The following is a 24,547-nucleotide window of genomic DNA, read 5'->3' as shown; positions in this document are numbered from 1 at the left end:
CTTCATCAATTTGCAGTCTTTTGAGCACAGTTGTGCTCAAATGGCCCAGATGTGTTTTATGAAAACCCTCTGCAAGACAGTCATGCCTGACTTGGCAATCAGCCCAAAGTGGAGCAGTAGTAGCCATGCTCTCTCTGGGCTAATTTACTGTGGTCTGCTTTGCTTTCCTCACCTGGGTGCTGCTCAGCATCAAAACAAGCTGGTGTAAAGCTTGCTCTTAAATGCTCTCACAAGATGATCAACAGCAAGGCTGCCACACAGACATAGCTTTAGCGTTCTTGTTCTGGAATCACTCTGAAGTGACTTTAGCTGATTTGGCTTAGGTGAAGTGGGTCAAAGGGAAATTTCTGATAGCATTGCACTCTGTTCTCCTCATACCGTACATTTAATTACACAAATACTCTGGTGTTCTGGATATGCAGAGAATATAGGGATCTACTTGCTTTTCTTCAAATACATCTGCTAATTTCCCATCCTAGTAACTTCTAAATACGACTGTCAAGCAATACTGTTGCTCTTAGAGACATGTTTTTGTTTTTATAAATTAGGCATCCAATTCTTCCCTTTGAAATCTCTCCTCATACCCTTTCAGCCCCGTTTCTGTTGCTCCACATCTAAGTATTATCCTTCAGCCTGCTCCAGAGTCCAGTTAAAGCATGGTGGTTGCTCAGTTCACTGCCTCAGAAAGATAGGTTTCAGGGAGACACAAACTTGTGCAAAAGGATGCTCGTGCGATTCACTCATACCTTGTGAGATTCAATTATTGTGACATTCTGCTGCCACCTCCTCAGGATGCTACTGTTCGCACTCCTGCTAGGACAACCAGTTGAAGATGTAAGCAATGTGAATCTTGTTCTTAGGACTCAGTGACTTCCACGGTGAGAAAATGAGTTCTTCCACCTTCCTCTGACATACTGGCCTTTTTGGCATGGTATCTTGTGCAGTCCTCAAGGAGAGAAACACCTCCTATAAATGTTGACCTCATACTGAATGCCAACTACTTGTAAAATAGTCACAGGGATATGATTTAATGTTGCTTAACTATGTCGCCAGCAACACATTTGGGAACTAGAAATGTTAAACTCATTTTATATATATATATATTTAGCACTGTTTTAGTTTTGACTGGTAAAACTAGTAGTCTTGTTTGTTAGCCTTCTGTTAAATGAGCCAAGATTTATGGGGAAACTTAGTCTCTTTTACTGAACAAACTGATGCTGCTGGGAAAACAATATGCAGGCTTTTTGATCCATCGTATCTACAACATTGCTTGTATCTGGGAGACACTTGATATTGCACGACATGTTGGTGAATAAATTGGATACAAAATCAAAATGGCATTTGCGAAGCAGACTAAAAACTGATTAAATGCTTAAGTATGATTAGAAAGTGGGAATCATTGCTGAGGTTGATTTGTTTCTGGAGATGTTCCAGAGGACTGGGGCCAAGAAATGATCTTTGTAAGACCTTGCTAAATCCAGTACATCAATGTATATTCATTACTGATAAAGTTTGTAGGTTAAAGAAGGAAGTCATAAACCATAAAAGGGAGGAGTGCTGACTGACCTGGATTATTTGGAAAGCTGCTTGCAAGTAAATGACATCTATTCATCTATCTATTTCAATAAAGTGGAGTTATATATATATATATATATATATATATCTAGGGACAAAGATCATTGGCCATGCTGCTGGATGTAATAACCTGTCCTAGACAGCAGCAGTCCTGAAGAGGGCTTGAGGTAGAAGAGCGGTGTGTAAGTCAGCACAGGTACTCTGCTGGGCACTAGGGAGTGTCTGCGGTAAGGAGACTGAACGGGCTCCTTGGCTGATGAAACTCTGGGTACCCAGCAAGGACAGAAACGTGATGCACCATCCATTTAGCACTGGCCTGGCCCCTGCTGAAATATCTGGTGCAGTTATAGCTCACAGAACAAGGAGATTTAATGGGAATTGTTGAAGGGTTGGAAAATGTGCCTTACATAAAGAGACTCAGGGAGCGCTAGCTAGATGCTTTATCATCACAACCTTGAAGTTACTATTTGGAGAGGAGAAGTTCGGTAAAATTTCAGCACTTCAGCAGACAAATTCGTAACAAAAACACTATCTAGATGTCAATGTGGGACCAATTAGTATTTTAAAAAGAGGCAGAGTTACAATTTGTTTTTACAAATGGCTGTAAGCAATCACTTGGAACATCTCCACAATGGCTGTAAAGGAACAGTCTTGATTTTTAACTCAAGTTTTGTCACATTAAGGAAAAAAAAGGAATACGGGCACAAGCAAGAATGAATAAAGTCCTACAGCTTACATAAAGTACTAGGCTAGAAATCCCAGTGGTCATGTCTGGTCTAATACTTCTACAATCACAAACTCAAGATGACCATTTTTGTGTGAATGGCATCTTTGAACTGACTTTTCCTGGAACGATTCAGATCTGACTTTTTAACCTGATCTTTCCTAATCTGATCTCTTTTTTGGGGCTTTCTTTAACATAACTAGAACTGTCGAAGCTCAACGTTACGAGGTTTACAAGCTAGAACCAGTTGGTGCTATCTCCTCACCACGCACGTTCTTCGGCAGCACTGACTTGTGGAGCCGTACCCTTGGTTGGCAGTAGGGGACATCGGGAGATGCGCTGTGACTGCTGTGGTCACGCTGCTCACCCAGATCCTTGGCACGGCCCTGGGTCCTGCACGTGGCAGGCTCTTGTCTTGCTGACTGATGGAGCCAGGAGGGCTGCTCCGCTGCCTTTGTTATTGATGGGCCTCTCTCTGCGGGCTGGCAACAAAACAGAAAGAGGCAAAACAAGCAAAGAAAGATTGGGGGAAGAAAATATATAGAGAATCACAGGAAATTTTAAAGCAGAGAAAATCTCTCCCTGCTGCTTCTGTTTTAATTTCCCTCAGCTTCTGGTCGCGAGGAACAGCTGGGGATGGAAACCAGTAGGGCCTGCCTTGGCTGGCGAGCTGTCGCCAGCAGGTGTTGCTGATCGGAGAGCCTCGCTGGCCCCAAGTCACCTGGAAACCCGTCGCAGCAGGGGCAGCCTTGGTGCTGGGGGAGAGTGTGCTGAGCATTGATGGAAACACCGCTCGGCTTTAAGAAATAACATATAAAGTTGTTTTTAATAACTGCATGTGCTGAGAATAGGTATCTAAAAGCAGAATTCTATTGACATAGGCTCTTAATGAGGCTGCAAAGATGTTTTCCTTCTCTGCCGTGCCATTTCCAATGTTTTACTTTTCCCTGGTGTTTGATTTTTTCCCCCAACGTCAGTCATTCATTTACAGCACTGCTGTTGATTTAAATGGGCTTTGGATCAGGCTCCAAGTTACCATTTCCCTTCTGTTTGAATAGGGATTTTCTTTAATCCAGAAGAAGGAAATCAATAATTTGTCATGGCAAACCGATGCTCATTTGGATTCACAATCACGCGGTCGGCTTTTCTGTCATTTTCTAAAGCATTTGAGGATAACGGGAACAGACTCCTGCTGGTGATTTTTGGTTGCCTTTGTTCCCCGGACTGCTGTAAGTTGGGTGCTCGGCCGGGCCCTTTGGGGCTGGGTTCCAGCAACCCCGTGGCTGTGTGGTCGCAAGGTGGCCCTGCCTTCCCCTGCTCGCTGTGTCCCGAGCCCTCCCCAGGGGACCAAGCAAAGAATTCACTTTCTGCAGCCAAATCACCGCCGCCAGTTGCAGAAACAGCCCGGCACACACCTTGCTGGGAGCATCCCTACTCCGTCCCCTCCCTCGGAGCCGTGAAAGCAGCGGGTTATTTTCACAGCGCTCCCCTCCCCCGCCACCCCCCGTCCCCGGCTGTCCCACCAAAGCCCCCCGGGCCGGTCCCTGCCTCCCTGTGCCCCCCAACCCCCCCGAGGGGCACCCCCTGCGTGCCCACCCCGTGTCCGCCCCCCCGGGGGCTTCCCCCGGGCACCTCCCCGGGCACCCTGCGCCCCGGCTCCCTTCGGGGGGCCCCCCTGAATAGGGGAGGAACGGAGGGGACTGGGGGGGATCGGGGGGGCTGTAGGGGACCGGGGGGGTTGCGGGGGACCGGGGGGGCCGGCTCGGCCCCGATTGGCAGCGCGGCGATGTCCCCTCCCGGCGGGTGCCCCCCCTCCAGCCGCCGCGGAGCCGGCAGCGCGCTCCCGCCCCCGGAGCAGCCCCCGCAGCCCGGCCGCTCCCCGCCTCCCGCTCCGCTTCGCCCCGTTCCCTCCCGGTGGGGTGGTTTGGTGTGTGTGTGTGTGTGTGGTGTTTTTTTTTTTTCTTTCTCCCCTTTTTCTCCCCGCTTTTTCCCCACCCCCCGGCTTTCGGCCGCTTCCCCGCCTCACCCTGCCGGCGCCCTCCCCGCGGCGCGGCGGGCTGCGGGTTAGCTGCGGGGCCATGCCGGCGGGGCCGCCGCCGCCGCTGCTGCGAGGCGCCTTCCTCCTCCTCTTCCTCCTCCTCCTCCTGCTCTTCCTCGGCTCCCCGGCCCGGGCCGCCGTCTACACCAACCATTTCTTGGTGGAGCTGCACGCCGGGGGCCAGGCGGAGGCCGAGCGGCTGGCTGCGGAGCACGGCTTCGGCGGGGTGCGCAAGGTAAAACCCCGGGGGGGGGGCGCGGGGAGGGTGCGGAGCAGCCGGGGACCGCTCCTGGACCTGCCCGGGGGTGGCCCGGGGACAGGGAGGGGACAGAGCCCGGCCGTTCCCGGGGTCAGGGGCAGCGGTGCCGGAGCCGCTGCGACCGCTCCTCGGCAGCCGCCCGGGCTGGGAAGCCGGGGTCCCCCCCGTGCCTCCCGTTAGTTCGCTGCCCTGGGGCTCGCTGCGGGAGCAGCCCCGCCGAGCTCCCAGCCTGCGGGGCCGGGCCCCCCCCATGGAGCCTCCGGAGCCCGGCTGGAGTCGCAGCCGCCCCGAGCGCCGCCGAGAATTGGAGCTGCATCTCCATGGAGAGCTCGCGTGCGATGTAAATGGAAGATTTCTTGGGGGGTTGACACTTAAGTTTGTGAGGCTGGCGGCTTCCTTCTTATCCCTGTTGTTCTCACGGAGAAATAGGGCGTCCCCGTGCCAAAGAAGCTGCTTGGTGTCGAGCCTGATAAGCTATCGGTGCCTGCCGCTAATTAACACAAGTTGGGAAACTTCAAGTGCCGGTGGAGGCTGTTTGGGCTCCCGAGGAAGCCCCAGGTAGCTGCCGTGGCAGGGAGGCTCTGCCCGGCTCCTGGGGAGCCCTGCTGCCCTGCAGACCTCTCCGTGTAGGTAGCGAGCAGAGCCCTAAACACTTCAGGGTGCAGTCAGACCTGGGGGAGACAGGGAAAGGCCGGTGGAGTGCCCTGGTCCGGACAATTCCTGGAAGCCTTAAAGCCCAACAGCACTCGGCTGGGAGGAGCACGGAGGGAAACCAGGCTGTGTGAGCATTGCTGCTGCTGCTGCTTGTTTGGTGCTTTTTGGTGTGTGTGTGTGTGTTGTTTTTTTTTTTTTTTTGGTAGTTATGCAATGAGAGACTGCTCTGACATCTAAGGAAGCGAATGGGAATTGCGTGCTGAACTTGAATGAGTGAAATGATTTAAGCCCTTGATTTACATAGATACCTATATCTCTATCTCAAAAGCATGTGAAGTGAGACTCGCTCCCTCAGGCTGCCTTGTCTCAACTCCGCTGGGGGCTCATTAGAGAAATGGGGACAAGACTGGTGCTGCTTTGACCGCAGCCAGTTCCTGCTGCTGCTAAGATGCCTTTGTTTTGGGCTGACAGCCTTGTCCCGGTAGTGCTGGAGCTGTGCTGCTGCTGCTGCCCTTGGAAAAGGATCTGTTGTGGGGATTAGGTCTTGTTACATGAAACTTCTTAGACGTGGCTCTTTGGTCGATGCTTTTCCCTTCTTATTACCCTCTGTCAGCACTCCCTCCCTCCCTGCTATCCTGGGGATATCAGTCTGATAGGGCCTCAGGAGGAGAGGAGCATACCTTGCTGCAGAGCTGGATTTCTTCTTACTTTTGCTAGATACTCAGAAATGATCCCGTGACCCATTCAGGGAGGAGACCGGGGTTTTGTAGGACGAAGAAGTGCTGCTTCCGGGCTGTGACAGTCCTCTCCCCTCCGCCATGCCCTCCCCAGGGCTCCTCGAGCACGTTAGGAGGCATACGGATTCCTCATGGAAATCAATCTTGGAGCTCGTCCCGGGGAGAGCTGGAGGGAAGTCCCTCGGGTGCGTGGGAGGAGAGTTCCCGCTGCCCAGTGCATGCCGTGGGGGGGCTGTTCCTGCCCTGGGTGGCTGTAGAAGCGAAGCCAAGCAGAGCTATGGCGAGATGTGCGTGAGCTGCAGGGGAGGCTGTGGCTCCCGTACCGTGCACATGCTGTCCCAAGAGGTTTCCAGCTTACATCATCCCGGTCCCTGAAAAGCTTGAAAGCCTCCCACCCCGCCCCCACGAGCGCAAGAGAAAATAGCACCCTACTATCTGCAAGGCAGCAATTTTAGGGAACGGGAAGAGTTTGCGGGGTTTGGCGCTCAGCTGGCTGTGTCAGAGCATAATCCATTAGAGCCTGATAGCAATCTGCAGGGGAAATGGGTAACGGGGCTTGGGAGGCGATAGTCGGGCATCAATAAAAGCTTGTGCCGTCTACTCCAGTGTTTCTTCAGTACTGAAGAGCCTCCTGATCTGTTTTGCTGTCATCGGGCTTGTCTGGCATCTCAGCTTACAGTCTGCAGACTCAGCTTTCATGGTGGTACCGACAGTGCGCGAAGTTGACCGTGGACACGCACGCGTATGGAAACAGAGCTGTTAGTGGCACCCTCTGGGAAAGGACCATGTGTAGACAGATACACTGCCCGTGTTTTCTGAAAATATCAGGAAACAAATTACACTGCAAGGAGAAGTGATGCTTTGCATGCTTCAACCACGCGTGCAGCTCGGGTGATACACTGAGTTATTTATCTAAAGCCAGTCCAGTTACCCATACCCATACTGGAGAAGAGCTGTAACTATTGCCGTTGTTTCAGTGCAGGTACTTTCCCAGCAGGGGCACAAGGGCAGATTGAGCTCTTGTCTGGGTGGATTTAAGATGTGGATGAGAGGGATTGCTTTTGTACTTGTTACTTATCATAGGTGTGTTTTAACATGACCTCATGGGAGCCGATTGTTGAATTACACATTTTTAGTGCACGTGGCTTTGCCTGATGACAAACAAACAGCACAAGTACATATCACAGCTACTTAATAACGAGATTTCTGCAGAAATGCGAGAGGAAACGTTGCCTTGAAGATTAATATTATGAACTGCGCAATGCGCTCTCTAATTGATTTCTTGGCCGAGTTTCCTACTGTTGTTCTAAATCTGCTGTAAGATTTCAGGTGGGCTGAAATGTGGGCTTTAAATTCAGCACCTGTTGAACTGATTAAGGAGGGCTCAGTGCTCACGTAAACAGGTGTCTACATTTAGATCTACGACCCTACCGTGAGACACAGTTTCAAAAACATTGCCCAATTTTTCCTTAACCTTCCTTGAATTAATCCCCAGTAGAGGCTTCTGTAGCTCTAATTGTGCTATTTGATTTTTTTAACATTTGCCATTTTTCAATCCATTTGTACGTGCCGTTAATTCTCTATATTCCTTGTGAAACAAAGAATTCCTTGTGAAACAAATACCGTGATAAAGCATGTTCTTTTGCTAACTAACACGGTTAGTCTTACCATCTTTAAGCAGTCAGGAGCCAGTCTCCTAATAGCTACATCATCTTAAATAGTGAGAAATAGGAAAGGAACAACTTAACAACTTTTTTTTTTTTTTTTTCCTTCTGGCATGCTTGCCACCAGAAGACGTTTCTTAATGCAGGCTGAAAAAAAGCCACATTTTGATCTTGCCCTTGCCGTTCTTAAATCCTTTCTACCAAGGGGAGTTGGAAGAAGCATTTGGAAAGGTCTCATAACTGCAGATCAGAGTTTAGGCATCTCTTTCCCTTTCATCAGCAACACTGAGGCTGATAGTCTACAAATTGCGACCGTAGCTAAATGTTCCCCTTCTGGTAGCACTGCGGTGAAGGATTTTAAAAGGTTGTCATTCAGTGGCCTTAGATTTTACAGTGAAGACCAAACTTGGATTTCAAAACATAAGGAATCTCATGTGCCCTAAATTTTGTCTATTTTTTTTTCCTTGAGGTATTTATCACCTGGTCACCTCTCCCTCTAAATCTTGCAAAAAACAGGTAACTCTTGCTGCTTTGACTTTTCTGCTTCCCATTTTTGCTTAGGAGGCTGCTGGTTGAGGACCAAGTTTTCTGGAGCTGGCCATGAATTTCTGGATGAAAGACCAGGAGCTTGGGTGTTTTTACGTTGCATAAACACAGATTTATTGAAAGCAAGACCTAACACAAGCCAGATTTCTTGCTTTGGTAGCCCCCATCTTCTGCATCTAATGTGGAAACAGATGCTGCAGCAGTGGGGCATCCCATGCAAAGAGGCAGCTGGGAGCCCAGCCTCCCACATGGGCCCACTGGAGCCTGAGGACTCAAGGTCAAGCCTTAGACTGCAGCGTTTCCATGCACTAACACGTTTAATAATGAATTAGCTTTGTGTCTTCTGCTGGCCTAGAGGAAAAGATGTTTGTTCACACAAAGCAGTTCTTCATTATGGCAACAGAAAAACCTTTTTAGAAACGGAAGGTACAATGTAAATTTTGTAAGGAAACCAAAAGCTTTAATTTCCTAGGAGTGTTGCGATTTTGTATAACTACGATAAGAAAAAGTAAATTTCGTGCAAATGCTAACAGTGCACCACGGAGATTCCAATAGGTCTCCTCACCATAAAGAAAATGCTCCGGTTTCCAAGGGACACTCTGAGCTGATGTGTTCAAATTAAGGGCAAAAAGCAATTAACTACTAGGAAAAGTTTGATCCTGCTGTGGTAAGGCACGCTGCTGGGAGATGATGGAAACTTCCTTTTCCAGAAAAACCCTGGCAGGCAGGAGCTGAGGAACCGTGGAGAGAGCAGCTGGGTTTGGAGGATCCTTGTGGGTTCCTCGTGTGTGGAGTGCAGGTGGCGTGTCAGTGGGCCTGGCTGTTACACCTGAGAGCAGTGCTCATGGAATTAAGTCAGAGTTATGCTGTGGCACTAGAGAGTTTGCTTCATATGTGGAAATAATGTATTCCCCTCAAATCGGTGCTTTTTTTTTTTTTCCTGTTATTTTGCATTCTGCCTTGGATGCAGAAAGAGCCCCAGGAGCAAGCACTTCAGCTGGCTAAATAAAAAAATCCCACGTTACTTAAATGTACTTGCTTATGCATGCGAAAGCTGTAAGCTATCAACACAAAGAATGTAAAACACACACTCAAGTACATCCCCAAGCCAGTACCTGTCGAGCTCCTCCTCTGGCAGGACCCAAACCAGCTCCTTGTTGGTGCTGAGCCTTCTGTATGAGGTTTAAAATAATTACCTTGTCAGCTTCTTGTAGTACTTATTCCGAGTGTAAAACAAGAAGGTCAGACTCTCCTGCTATAGATCCCTGCTGTAATTGCTCTATTACTGTTTTGAATACATGGAACAATTCTGTTCCTTGGCAAAACACGCACGTTAAACCTTACCTTTACAGATAAGTTTGTTTTGTAAAACTGAGCTACAGCTCAGTAAACACAAAGATACAAAATTGCAGCTGTTTATAAAGCTGCCTGCATTTATAATTTTATTTATTCCATATTGCCTGAACTCATTGGCAAAATTGCACATGTGGTAGAGACCCAGGAAATGTGCTGCTAGTAATTCTTTTTTCGCTTGTTTTCTTAGTGCTGCAGCCCGACTGGGGATGTGCGGTTATTTGTTTTCATTTAAATTACATTTAGCTTTGCCAGTGTCAAGGAGAAAAATAGAAAGAGAAAACATAGGAAGAAGAGAGCCGTGTTTCCAGATGTTGTGATCCCAACACCAGAGCAGCGTGGTGCGTGCCAGCCTGTGGCCTAGCCCAAGCGTTGTCCCATGAAAGCTTGTCATGGTGTGCTGTGGAGGTACCGGGGTGGCTTTCGGCCACGAGATGCAGCTCAGGGTGTGAGGGCCTTATGCTGCTGAGGAGCACTGGGGCTTAAAGCTTGGATGCCAGCAGTGCCTCCTGCCCCTTCCCTGCCTCGTGGAAGGGAGAGCAGGCTCCTGCCAGAGCTGCCTGCACACCAGACCAGAGCCAGCGCATTCAGGATGGTGCAGCACCACAAGACCCAGAGACTCCTGGTGGTCCCCAGCTCATTTCCTGCAAGTCCCTGCTCCGGGGAGTAAGTAACATGGGGGAGCCACCAGCAGAGCAGCCATAAGGAGTTCTTTGTTGAAATCTCATGGCAGGAAACAGCCTGTTGCCCTCTGGTGCATCTCCTCACACCAGTGACGCTCCTTTTCCTAGTTTTGGGAAATCCCTTTAAAGTGTCACATGCAACAATGTCGGCTCCCTGTTATTTCTCTCCTTTGTGAGCCTCCATGATGGCATGAGGAGGCTTGTGCCACAAGAGTAGGTTCAGGTTTTGCACCAGGAGAGACAGATTTGGCATATGGGAAATGGATCTCTTGCTTTGGTTCCTTTGCTTCGGGTCTGCCACTTCCTTAGCTATTTCTGACCTGTGCTGTGGAATGTATAGTTGAGTTGTATTTTCATGTTACCAATAGATAAATAATGATTATCTATTGTATATGGTGTCACTGCCTGTCACTAGGCCACCCTGCTGTCAGCCTAGCATCTCCTAGTTCTGCCCAGGTAGCTCTCTTGCAGATGACTTCCAGGCTCTCTCTGGTTGCTCCATCACACGGGTATATTAACTGCCTGCATGTGTTTAACTTTAGGACCCTGTATGCTGTGGCTCTGCCTAGGACTCTACTTGATGCTGGCATTCCTCCGGGCAGGGTCTCCAGGTGTTGAGAGCAGCCTGGTGGCCATTTCTAAGAGGCGATAGGGATATCTGTTCCTATTGCCTACACCAAAGCCAAATTTGTCCCCAGCCCTGAGGCTGCAGGGCTGCACAACAAAATGATAACTGCTTTTGCAAATAGTAAGCTGTCTCGGAGGGTTGGTTTTTGGTATCAGGCCAGATCTTATTGCTGTGTGACAGCCAGAACCAGATGGTTTAGGTTACTCTGCGTGAGGTAGAGCATTTTGTTTCTAGCTTGGGTGTTCAAATCCAGATCAAATCCCTAGACCAAAATAAATAAATTGTCAATCCTCTTCCAGCTCAAAGTGCTTCCATCTGAGTACCTGCAGCATCCTTGGCATCTATTTATCATCAGGCAAATGGTCCTAGAGGCTGACTGTGCTGCTAGGCTGGGTTCTTCCAGAAAGCACTGAGGTGAACTGTGGGATTCCCGTGTTTATTGCAAGTGACCCGTACCCTCATCCATCTTTAGAATGAGTCCAATTAAAATTAATCTGTGTAACTCAAGTTCCAAATGCTCGTCGTGAAGCACTTCACAAGAAGTTGCAGAAATGCATGGAGAATTTATTTGGTAGATAGTTTGTTAGTGATCCCTGAGACGTGAGTGTGTTTGTGGAAAATTCTGTGAGCTGGAAATCAAGCCAAACCGATGAAAATGAGAGAGAAATTCTGTCAGCTCTTATTAAAATATTATACCTAGGAAACCCTCTTGTGCAGGTCAGTCTGTAGGATGGGTGGCTAGTTTCCACAAGAGCTGTGGTGACTGACCCTGCTGTGGTGTGTGGACCTGAAGTCTACCTTGGTCGTGCGGTGTTGTCCTAGTTGTTAGAAAGCCCTGTTCATTTTTCTTTTCATTTCAACTTTTTCAAATAACTAAATGGGTCAGGTCTCTACAGGACGCTGGCTGTGCGGTGGCTATAAATATTGCCGCGAGCAGCGCAGTGCTTCCATCTATCACTGGCCTCTGGTGGGAGGAAGCCGAACTGCTCGGCTATTTGTCAGAAGGGGATTTCTCCAAGTAACCCGAAGTCGTCTGCTGTCTTGTTGCTCTTGCTGTGAATCGATGAGAGCTCTGTGTTTAACTCTTGTAAGTTCATTGGAAAAGCTAACCCTCCACCACTGAAATGGAGCTTTTATTTCAGCTCAGAGCTCCTGGGCTGTGCTTTGGGACACAGCGAGCTGCCCCAGGGAGAGCTGAATTCGGCACTGTGAGAAATTCAGTATGGCCACCTCAGGCAGTTTATCAGGCAGCATGAAGTCCAGCTAGGACATGGAGTTGCTCAAAAGGCAAACTTGACTGAGCACTGGCTGTGTTGGGCAGGTCCTCTGAGCTTGTACCTGAAAAGGGACCATCTGCACACAGGGATTATAAACTAAACTAGGTGGTGGTGGCTCTAGTTTGCTCACTCACGAAGTAAAGTGGGATGTAACGTTCTTTGTCGTGTATTATCTACCTTCTCAAACAACACTTCTGTGTAAATCTTACGTTCCTAACTACTATGTCCACAGAAAGCAAATGGAAAGAGTGACCTCAGTGTTTGCATCAAACCAGTCAGCAAAAGTGCGTTCCCAATACTCCTGACTGAACTGGGTTATTTGCTTACCTGATGAGTAAAAGGATAACATGTCAGACCTGCTTTCTCGTAGAGCATACAACTGCATTTTGAAAACCAAAGCCCAACAACTATATATTTACTTATTATTAAGTAGAGAAACTTGCACTCTATTAGAAGGGTATTCGGTATCAAACTGGGACTAAACAGGTGAATATTTTAGATGGGTAGTAAAATAAAAAAGGAGGGGGGATATAGGCTCCCCTTTCCTGATGGCAGAGGATCCTCCTTTCTGCCTGTCCATGTTTTATGAAACACAGGTGAAATTAATTGGTGTGTCTGAAATCAGCTGTACAGCTGAACACTGCCTTTGTCACTTACTGCGCAATGCCGAGCACGGCAGAAGCTTCTGCCTGAGGCTTTTAGCTACAGCCAAGGCGTGGTGAATTCGCTGTAACCTTAACCAGTCCCCACAGGGACCTTGTGCTTCCCTGTGTCAATTAATTTTAGAAATGTGTGCCAATGAAATTTAGCAATTTAGAAGTTGCTCTGAGCCAGTTGTAACACAATCGTCAATTCTGAATTTGGGTGAAGTATGACAAATAGGAACCTGAACGCGTTTGCAGGTTTGAAAAAATCACTTGTTAACATCAGTGGAATGATGGTTGGGGGTCTGGACATCATCTGATGTTTGATCTTCACAGCATCTCAGCCTGTTAATTTTTATATTACCATCTAAGCCCCCAAACTTCAAATAGACTTTTCTTCTATCAGTTGTAAAACCATTCAATTTCTCATACAACTTAAATATAGTTCAGAATAAATCCCAGACAGAACAGATATGGATGTTTTTCTCTCTTCCTTCTGATGGGATTAAGACACTCAATTTCCTTCTGTAAAATCCCTTTTCTTCCCTTCTAACTGAACATATTTTATTCACATTAAATATATCATACCTCGGTAGAGAAGCCAGTATTCCAGACTCTAAAGGCTGAAACATGCTAAGTAATTAATTAAAAACCTATATTTGCCTTGCCTGACTGATGTAATAAAGAATGATAACATATCAACACATGCTGGATTGACCACAATTTCTGCCAGCAATAAACTTCTGTCATTTGTCATTTGGCAGTAACAAACAGTAAAGAGGCTCATTGCACAGCCGGCCGAAAGGTCAGGGAGGTAGGTCCTGGGAGGAAGGGGAAGAGGTGGTGGTGCTCTTTTCCTTCCCTTCTCAACAGTACCACTAACTTCAAGGCAGGTTTGGTTCTTCCTTTATGCACCATCTAATACAGAGCTCTTGAACCCGCTGAGAGCAGCAAGTTGCAAAGTGATGACCGTGCTGTGGCATGCTGGAGCTGAGGTGAGCTGTCTCCAGCTCACAGTGGTGTAACGGGCTAATTCATATCTGACGGGGTCTTCAAACAACAGGGATTAATGACCATGACTTTCCATTAATGTAATCAAGAACTTTACAAAACCAAGGAAAACAGCAGTGCCCCCAAATTCCTGTTTTCCTTAGCTCCACTGAAAATATTTTTCTTAAAGCTTCCTTGAACTGCTATTTTCAAGCCTACTACCTTAAGTCTCTTTTTTTTTTAAAAACAACAACAAAAAACAGCATGCCCTCCTGTACTTTAATGTGACAGTTTTATTTCTGATTGTTGTCCATCAGCTTCTCTCCCATAAAGCATATATTTTTCTCCAGGAATTGATTGTTTCTCTGGGAGCTGGGAGGCTTCTTCAGTGTGGTCTGACAACAGAAACCTCCCTGCAAAGCACTTTCTATCAATCGGCTACTGCTTGTCAGCCTAGCATTAAACAGACATGGAGAAAAAAGAAAAGAATAAAAGGTTTGTATAGAAAGAGCTACAAATCTTCCTTAAGTGTTGGGAAGGACTAGCATCTTTGCATTAGTGCAATTCACCTTTTCTGTGCTTTCTTGAGTCGTTCTTGTCAGTAACCAACTAATTTTGGTCTGAGCTGCTTTTATAGCACTACTTCATTAGAGTCTGACTTTATGACTTTGCTTTTAGGTGTTACATTAGCTGAGCACTTGCACACATTTGTCCTACAGACTTTGCTGCATGGACATAGATTAAAAAATAATGCTCAAGTGCTTTGCTGAAATTCAGGGTGTCTGTGAGTAGCCATGTCTTGCCCCTTCTCCATCTCTGAGATGTAAGTATCAGTAATTTTCAGCAGGGGCACACTCCATCTTAATGCTGTGTTTCACAAATAACAAACTTCTATTTCATGGTTTTATGTCAGTGATCTTAGAGCTGATCTTACACCAGGTCCCCGTGTGACAAGAGTAGTCAGTCTTTTTGGCTACGTGCTTAAAAGGACAGAGGGATGCATGGTAGATCAGGAAGGAGGCAAAACAACCTTTGCTAGTAGTGCTAATTGCTGTCAGCAGTATTGGACCAGCTTTGTTTGAAATATACCACGGTAACTTAAATTCGCAGACTGTAACTAAGTCAAGTTGTTTATTATAATGTGACTTTTCCCTAAGGCAGTTGTGCTGATACGAAGAAGAGATTTCCATCATGTATTATTTAAAGATATTAAAATATTAACTAAATACCTGTTGCCAAAGAGGTACCTGATACGTATGTTTAGACATACCCATTAATATACGTGGACAATGGCACTTGGTGTTTTATAGTTTCAGTAGTGCTGTGCAAACATTAATGAAATGAATCCCATCAATAAATAAGATGAGTAAACAAGTACTTATTAGACCATACCATTTTACATGCAACTGAAACAAGACAATTACAGCTGTAATTGCCTGAAATTCTACAAATAATAGTAGAAACAGGGGTTGCCCAGCATCTTGGAAGCACAGATTCTCAGAGCACTGGCCGGGGCTGAGCTGCAAGGAACTGAAAACTCACGTCCTGGATGTCTTAGCACTGGCTCTGTCCTGCAACAGATTGCCACCATGAGAAGCAACAGTGTAGAAGGAAGAAGCAAAGTAAAAGCTCGTAGATAGAATGATCTTGGTGTGAAGAATATTTGGGGTGTGAAAACTTTCACAAAATACTACTGTCTTGGTGGATGCTTTAAAAACACAGAAGAGCCTTGCAAGAATGCCAGGATATCCAGAGGCACTACACCATTGCTCCAAATAGGAGACAAGTGTGAACAGCAAAAGTTTTGTTGGCCTGTGGTCATAAAACATAGTGCCTGGACTTGCCTGAGGTGCTCCTCTTCTCACAAGACATATGAGGGCACAAGACATATGAGGGCGTAATGATTGCTAGGCCTTCATTTAAGCGTTTCCACCCAACAGTAACAATCACCAACTCCAAGTAGTGATGATCTGGATCAATCCAGACAGTGCAATGTTATTGTGTAAGCAAGAACATCCTTCTCTAAATCTGAAGAGTATCCTGCTTTAGCTGGATTCAGCAATGCACGTGTAGAATCAATAATGTGTTTTATGGTTACTGGGGAGTAATGGATAAAACTCTCTAAAATGCACAGATCCATTCACATAAGCTAGAATGACTCTTTTAAAAGCCTGAAATGGCTTGTCCAATTCGCTGATAAAACTAACAGCAAATCCCCAACCTTGTCACTGATTACTGTTGCATGCTTGTGGGATGAAGCTCTTCAGTGACAAACTTAACAGTGACATAAATACAGTAAAACATTAAGCCTCTATGAGTCATTCAATGGCAAATCAAATTCCAAGTATCACAAAGTTGAAAACAAACCAATGGGGCAGTTTCTTGCAAGCACCTGGAAGCACTATTTTTGTTAGTGTGAGAACAAAGCTAATGAGAAAATGAGAGTTGGACTTTGAACATCAGAAGCGACCTACCTGAATGCGTGTAGCTGTGTTTCTCTTATGGTCTCTGGAGCAAGAGAGAAGCTCCTGGGGCACAGCTCTGCTCAGTTAATGTGGCCACCTGAAATAGGTCAGATGAATCATGCTCTGAAAGTGCCTCTTTTTTTTTTTTTTTTCTGTGAATTGTCTGGGGAGCTCAGATGAATTCCCCATGGACATTCTGGACATGTAAGCGTAATTCCTGCCCCAAACTGGTTCAATTTCTTCTGCTTATTTCTCTGCACTTATTCATGTCCAGCTATCAGGAAGACTATTTAACCTTGTGGTTGCTGCATGCCAAAGGACTAGAGAAAAGATTTCCAAAAAAAAAAAATCCAAAGGAATATATTCTGCAGCGTTTGGATACCACACAGCTGACTTTATCATGTTTCTAGAGGAAATAACACTTCAGAAACCATTGGAAAACACGATTGCTGGCTTGAAAAAGACTAAATATAACTTTTAAGCAATGTTGTCATGTTCTTACAGGATAACCAATATCCTAAAAAACAATAACATGTCCTTGTTACCATGTGTATTACAATATTTCCATTGACTTCAGGACAAAGGAAGAACAGATCAATGTTCTCCAACCAAGTAGTCACAATCCTTTCTTATTGCTGCCTGTAGCTGTTTCCCCTGAGAGGTGGTTGGATGCACGCGAAACAGAGCTGAGAACATCTCTAAGTAACTAAGCCAGGCATTTCTGAATTACTCTGTAGGAGAAATGTTGAACTCTGTTAATCACCTGGTTTCACAGAGATCGTCTTCTACATGAGGGATGTTTTAATAGGAGGTTTATGTTTTGGCAGTGTTGAAGCTGTGGCTAACACCTCCACGTGCCCGATTTGCCAAGATAAGCATGATTAGGCTTCGTTATTACTTGGGTGGAGACGCAGGTGCAACGCGAAGTGGGCCAGGCAGACTGAGTCACAGCATTCGGGCCTGGCCTGGTTGCTCCAGCTTCCCGAGCTGCTCAGAGCATGTGTGGATCCTTAGCTCCACCTGAGCTCCTTCGGCTGAAGCTCCTAAGTAATTACAACAAACTAATGAGAAAGTGTGAAATCCTCGCCTGGGGCCTTGGGGACACAGGGGACTGGATTGCACGTTGAGCAAGCTCTGGCACAGCTTCAGTCCTCTGTGCTGTGTCGCACTTCTCCTCCACCAACATCTGAATTAATCCTTTCTTGTTCGGGCTTTGTTCTGTGCTATTTCCATGCCTTGGGCTGCCTGTGTTTCTAGCTGGCTCTACCCTTACATGCTCCTCGTCGCTATAGTGAGTGAGTGCCTTTGACTTCAGATTGAGCTCCCATCTGTGTATTTAAAAGTAAAACGATTTCTAATGCTAATTGGGGTGAGGGAAAATGAGAGAAAGAGAGTTGAAAAATTCATATTGAATATTTATAAGCATCCTCAGTGCATTTGGTGAGACTGGGATGAAAAGGTTTCTAAAAGGTTTCTAATTTCTGCTGTGAGGCACTTTGTTGCACTTCAACTCTAACAGCAGCTGAAGGAGTGGAGCCTGTGGGGCCCACGAAGGCTCCCAACACATTTACTTGTGCCAGGTTTAGGCTGCATTTTCCGTTGGTGTAATTACTGAGCAGTAATGGGATGAAAGAGCTCACCTGTGCGGATTTATGGCCTCTTTTAAAGTCAGGAGCTGTGCTTAGGCTCAGTAGAGGAGAGATGCTTTGTGTTAGTATACTTTTTTTTAATTATTATTTAAATTGAGGCTGGATAGATTTTTTTATTATTATCTTTTATTATTATTATTTTTTTCTCTCCTTTGAGCAGACAAAGGATTTCTTCAGCACTAGCATTGGTTTGGGTCCCCACATGCCTAGCCCCATATTTGTGCAGGCAAGGAGCCCCCAGGAAGGTCTCAGACAGCCTGCCTGAATAAGGACTTCTTGTGAATCTTACTCGCCTACAGATCCCGTTACACTGAATTCGGTGATGATCAAGAACAGTGACCCTGGGGTAACTGTTATTAAACATTGCATTTTTTAATTATTTTGCTCAGAATTGTTATGGACTGTTGGCTCCACTGGTAACTTGGGAGAGGAACCTTAGCCATAGGTTCAGGTAAGCTGCTTTAGGATGATGTGGTATCAGGGAGAAACCACTGGAAGCCAGATGAGAAGCTCGAGGAGTACTGGAGGGATGTTCTTACATGATGCAGCAGGACAGGCTGCCTGTGAAGTCTGGGCAGAGATCAGTCCTGTTAAAATAGGCTGGGGCTGTCTGATCTGGTCTGGGCTTCCTGCATGCGCCATAATTTGCTTGTGAGACTTGCAAAATAGAGCCCTGAAGCGAGGCAGTAAAATTTGGTGTGAAAGATAAGCCTGGGAGCCAAGGTTCCTCTTTAGGTTTGTGTTGTATCTGTCACCTCTTAAAAGTACTGACAGGCTGTGAATGCTGGACCTCTCACCGAGTGCCAGGTAAAAACACTGATCCCGCTGGCAGCTCTGGTCAGTATTTTTAAGCTTCTAGTTTTAGCATTTATTGGTGCTTCAATACACGTTTGCTACAGATATGCCCTGGCCAGATTACACTGATGCTTTTGCAGTTTTTTTCAGGGTTAGCTCTGCCCAAGGTGGCCCAGGTGCTACCGGTTTAGAGCAAGAGGTGGTCTGAGTTCAGGCTTTCTGTGGCTCCTTTTCTTTAAACCCTGGCATCGCTGTGCAGCTGATCTTGATGTCTTTGTCTTTCAGACAGACAAAATTATGCCTGGTGCTATTGTGTATTGTGCAAGAGAAGCCTGAACAAGAAATGCAGTTGGACCTTCTTGGTCAAGCAGATAGAGCAGGACGGGAGCCATCTGCCCCGCCAGAGCTGGTTGCTGCCCTGTCCTGGATCAGGCCTCCGTGGGGAAGAGGCTGCCCTGTGCCTGCTTTTTCCTTCTTGGAGCAGACGAGTAGCCGGGGCTCAGCAGCAGACTGCCTTTCTCTCTCCTCCGTATCGCTGTGGTGCGGTGCAGCCCCTGAGCCCCGCCAGGAGCAGTCACCTGGTGGCAGGCAGCAACAGGGAGCAGCCGCCCAGGAGCAGTGCAGGGCAGGGGAGAATCGTGCAAGCTGCCTGCTTGCAGTCTCTTTGCCCATGGCTAACACAGAGTAAATTTCCTCCTCTCTTGTCTTGCTCAGGAAAGACTGCCAAATGAAAGGAGGGGAGCGCAGGAATGGGAGCCATGAGTTTAACTTCTTTTTATTTCAATAACAATTGCACCTGGACAGCTCCGTTGCAGCAGTAATCTGTTCAAAGCAGAGATTCCTCAGAGCCACAGGTACACTGAAACAGTACACAACACGAAGCATTCCCTGCTTCCTTCTATACTGAATGGTACATCCTAGCCATTTGTCTTTCTAGATAAGACTCTCCCATTTAAAGAGTTATTTTCTTTCTTCCATTTAGTTGAGCATTGAAATTTTATAAGTAATTTTCTGGTCCTCATCCTTTTCAGGAAGGAGGTTAAGCAGGATTTTGTCTTTACTTTAGGTAGTACTTCGTCAAGGCGGTTTCAAAGCTAAAGAAAAGGAGGAAATGGGCTGATGTATGAGAGCTTGCTCCCCTTGCTGTGTTGAATTTGTGAATTTTCTTGCTTCTATCTTTTTCACCAGTAATTTTATACAAATTATGGCAAGTAACAAAGTGCCCATAATTCCTGAGGTTTTCAGAGTCCTTCTTTGTATTGGGCCATATTTATACATCAAGGCAATTGTAGACCCTCTCCTAACTCTTAATAATCCTCCTTGCGTTAATTTTCAAGTGCTTTCCAGTAATTATTTATCTTACAGAATTGCTATTTTTTCTGCGAGGGCAGGAAGCTTTGTTCCTGTCTTACAGAAAGAGCCTGAGCCACAAGGCTGAGTGCGTTATTCTCCCATGTTATGTGCACAGCCTGCTGCTGAAAGGGATTTTGCTCAAATACAGTCCCAGCTTTACTATGAGCATATTACAGAGTAGCTGCTGGTGGTGAATCTTTGGAGCTGGTAATGCTCGTGAGCCCTTCTGTTTTCATTTCCCCTCATTTTGTTCAGCGTCCATCTTGCTCTGTAGAGCTCGTAATGAGTGCCGACCTCCCAGAGAAGCTAATAGCAGGATCGTGAACCCTGCTGTGAGGTCCCTGTGTCCTGGCGTTTGGCTGCTGTGGAGAAGTTACAGGGCCAGTAACAGGAGCTTATCATAAATGGAGCACTTCTGTGGCTGCTTATGCTATTCACAGGTTTCGTTGCAAAATCCTCATCAAAGCAGGCGACATCTTAGGCGCTTTACTGGCATCTGACTTCTCCTGCATGCACATTCATTAATTCTGAGGATTTTCTGAAGAGATTAGATTCTTCCTGCCCATCTCTTGGTTTCTGCTATTAAGAATTCATAGTTTGTGGTGTTTGATCGTGTTCTGCGTCAGATATTGCCTCCCTTAGCTCCATTCCTGTCTACCCTCCCTTAACTCCATTGAGGAGGTGTGAAAACTGCAAATCATAAAACAGACGTCTGAGTTTCCCAAAGGTTACTGGGACATTTGTGGAAAGAGTAGAAGAGTCTGAATTAAGTGACTCGAGCTTATCCACAGTTTTATCCATGAATCTGGTCTCTTCTGTTGTGATACGAACTGTAGTTGCTTTCACATATGGCCAGAATTGAACACGTTGACTTTAAAAGTTTACTATAAAATAGATTTCTTCATTCTAATTGGTAATAGAAACTAGCCCTGCACTGAAAATGAACAGCAAATACTTGTCATATATTTCCAGATATCTTCAGTAGTTCTAAGAGTTTTCCTTAAAGGAAGAACAAAACATTGATATTTGACTGGCATTGATTTGAGTGGTTGATACTGAGATACAAAGAAGGAAAGCAGCCTGATTGCACTGAGAGAATTAGAAGGGAAATTGGACCACAGCTTCTGCTGCACGGTAATGGTTAGCACAGCTAGATGTATTTCAAGCCATAACCGATCTGACTACTAAGATTTTTCCTGCTTATTTTTGAGGTGTAATGTATCCTACATGGAGGAAGAGCCATTTTCTGGAAAGTCACACCTATTGACAAACTGCGTTATGGAAATACCCTATTGTCTGTTTGGTGAAGACACCAGGTTTAGGCTTTTCAAACACAGAACACAAACCTGTTTTGTTTTGTTTTTTTAAAAAGAGCTAAAACCAGGTAGCCTTTGAGCCTTAATAGGTGTGGCTAGGAGGGTGGGTGTGAGGTGTTGGAGACTTCTGTGGCCCCTTGTGAGCTTTTTGTAGTGTCATTTCTCCTTCTGACTCGGCTGCGTTGTTCTTCACATGTGTATGGAGCTGATACAAAACATTCTGGTTATTTGCCCGGAAAAGCTCTCCAGACACCACTGCAAATCAGCTCCAAGGGACCACAATGATTTTGATGAAATCTCTTTGACCTTCTATATGCACGTAAAAGCAGGACTTTTTATCAGACCAGAATGCTTTGATTTTTTTTAAGTTACTTTGTATTAATATTTAATTCAAAAATTTGCATTTAAAATTTAATTTGAAAAGTAAAAATGAAAGGCTTTGATTTCATTGATATCGAGTGTCTGAAATAACCTAAAAAGAAGGCTTTGCAGAAGAAATAAAAACTTAGTCATTTTTGGAATGTGCCCAAATGTAAAACTTTCAGAATTCACTGTGAAACTTCCATTCCCACGCCACTCCACATAAATGCCAAAATATATTTGCAGAACTGCAGCAGCCATACAGATAAATGTAATGAAACAGGAGATAATTTCACGTCAGGAGAATTATATCTGTGAACTGTATATACCCATATACAGGAGTAGATTTTTTTTTTTATGACAGCAAGGTCCTGCTGCCCTTATTTACCCCAGGTTTTCACAATGAATATTCTGTCTAGACTTCAGCATCAGCTTTTCAGTAAAGAAATTTGAGCTCCTGGTAAGAGGTTTACATTATTATGAAGTATAGACGATAAAAAAGAGAGGGACAGGGCTGTCATGGTGGTTCTGGAATATGTCTTCTAAGTAATTACTTTACATTCAGGGTAATCTAATGTTTGAAGTTGAAATGTTCACAGCATTAACATATAACTTCTGAACAAGAGCCCTTTTTTTTTTTCCCCAACTTCTACAAGTAGAAGCTTAGCTTAAGAATGTGCAGTTACTTGTTTAGATTTAAACATTCAGCCAGATTGTCCCTGTTAAATTGGAATGAGGAAAAACTGTAGAATTTGAGATGCAAATGGAGCTTTCTAATAGACTTCTGGAAGTGGTATGTTACTCTTTTAAGGAAACGTCTGTTCGCCTTCTCAAAGTGAAGTGTTTGCTAGGCTCCTGATTGCTCTCTGCCAATTGTGCAGAGAGAGGTGCTTTTAATAAAGGAAGAGTATCTTTCTTCCCTGGCACCTGCCTTAGGTGGGCTGGAAGGCCCTCAGGAGGTGTTTGGTTGTTGCCTAAATGTCTTAAATAAAAAGTTTCTCTCTTAAAGCTGTGAAAGACTGTTCCCACCCTGACACTGTGCAGGTGTCTGTCTGTTTTCTTGGTGTTCTTTCTGTATTCCATTTTTAAATTGTCCAGAAGAAATTCCAAATACCAGAGAGTAGAAATCACTCTGCTTTCTGCGTTACTGCTTATGGCATCAGCTCAGGGCATTATAATGGCTGAGGAAAGCACTTGTGTAACGCCTTATTGCTGAAGGATGGCTTGTGATAGTTTCAAATCATTTGAAGTTCATTTTGTTCTTTTACTCTGGCCTTTTCAGGAAGTAGGAAATTATCCTGATGCGATTTGGGAAGCCCTTCAGAAATATTGGCACTGCTGCCCTTAAACTTCAAGTGAAAGTAGTACCAAGCGTGTGCAAGTAAAGTTACGCATCCTCAACCTGTAGCAAAGACCCTTACTGCTGATGGGCATCCATTTCAAAAGTAACTTGGAAGTGACATTCTCAAGAGTGCCTTGGGCCTTTTGGTGTAACTTCCCAAGTCTTGTTTTACAGACTTCCGAGTCACTTCACAGGTAAAAATGTTCCGTGTCATTCTTGTTAGGTAACATCATTACCTAATGATGTTTTTTCTCTCTTTTCCTCAGCTCCCTTTTCTAGATACTGGTTACTTCTTCTATCACAATGGCATTGCCAAGGCCAGGAGAAGACGCAGTCTTCAACACAAGCTTCACCTGGAAAAGGACTCCAGGGTAAGTGTTTTTTCCATTTTTTCACCATTATTTTCACTTTTTTTTTTTCCCATGTGACACAGCCTATTTTTTGAGCTCAAGATGAAAATCAAATCTGTTGTTATGCCTACGTGCTTTTTACGTGCTTTATTTAAGCTTGGTGACTGCCATATGCACACACCTCCAAACATGCTCAGCTATTGTCTGATTGTAAGATTGTAACATTACAAATACTCCACGTTATCAGAGACATATCCCCTCTCCAATAAGACTAAGTGATGCCATAGCCTCCAGAGCATCTCAGTGCACTCTGTACCTGCGCTTTGGAAAGGGGCTGTAAAGGGTACGTCCCCTTTACAGTTGCCTCCTGCTTCCTGCTGGTCCCTGGGTTATCCAGCCTAGAATACTTTATGGTGTGAACTGCGACATTTCCTCTGTGGTCACGCGGGGATTTTTTCTTAGGGAAAGTGCACACCCTGGATGCTCTGAGGTTGTATGCTGTCAAACTTAAGTACTTCTTTAGAGATTCCTGCTCTCATTCTGCAAGTTGTATGTTCAATTTGCAGAAGCGTAAACCCCTCAGGACAAGGGCTAGTAGTAGCAAATTCTTTTTTATTTTTATAATACTGGGCTGGAGTGGGGCCAGGTAGCACAAAAAGTGTATTTACTGCCCAAATAAAGTAGATAAGCTTGAGGAATGATATCATGACAGCAAATAGATTATTTTTTAATCCTTCAGTAGGCTTTAAACTCTCTGCACTGTGAGCAACAAAAATAGGGGGGGAATAATTTTATCCAGACAGAATTTTATTGCCAGACATTATATGTTATTGGAACATGTGAAAATGAAAAAAAAATAAGTAGGAAGAAAAGAGGAAAAAAAAGAAGTTAAATAGGATTGTAATTGTTGTGACACCACAGGAAGCAAGTTTAGTTGAATTCCCAACTTAATTTTCCTACTTGTGCAGAAATTTCAAGTGGTTCTGGGCTCAGGTCCAGTGGAGATGCACGTGGCCAGTTGCTCCTGTGGCTGGGAGCTGTGCGAGTGAACCACAGAGCTTCCAATGCTGCTTGTCCCCATCACTTACTTAATCCTGAGGTGCTGAGAGCAGGCGGCTTCCTTGGGACTGCTGCTGGTCTTTAAG

At 45.4% G+C, this 24,547-nt stretch overlaps 2 protein-coding genes across 2 annotated transcripts in view; both read left to right on the top strand.

Annotated features, from left to right (window-relative positions):
* The window catches only part of OTOR (otoraplin), a 132,406-nt gene extending 108,979 nt beyond the window's left edge, over nucleotides 1–23,427 (top strand). Inside the window, exon 9 of the mRNA XM_066993411.1 lies at nucleotides 23,319–23,427. The gene's annotated coding sequence lies outside the window, so the exon portion shown is untranslated. The remainder of the gene's footprint in view (nucleotides 1–23,318) is intronic.
* The window catches only part of PCSK2 (proprotein convertase subtilisin/kexin type 2), a 102,001-nt gene continuing 81,672 nt past the window's right edge, over nucleotides 4,219–24,547 (top strand). The window contains exons 1-2 of the mRNA XM_048060992.2: nucleotides 4,219–4,572; nucleotides 23,319–23,423. Of these exons, the coding sequence (XP_047916949.2) occupies nucleotides 4,378–4,572; nucleotides 23,319–23,423 (300 nt within the window). The 5' untranslated portion in view covers nucleotides 4,219–4,377. The remainder of the gene's footprint in view (nucleotides 4,573–23,318; nucleotides 23,424–24,547) is intronic.

Source organism: Anser cygnoides, chromosome 3 (genome assembly GCF_040182565.1).
Source record: "Anser cygnoides isolate HZ-2024a breed goose chromosome 3, Taihu_goose_T2T_genome, whole genome shotgun sequence".
NCBI classification, from domain to species: domain Eukaryota; kingdom Metazoa; phylum Chordata; class Aves; order Anseriformes; family Anatidae; genus Anser; species Anser cygnoides.
Note: the sequence above shows the minus strand (reverse complement) of the source record. Positions and strands in the feature narration are given on the sequence as shown.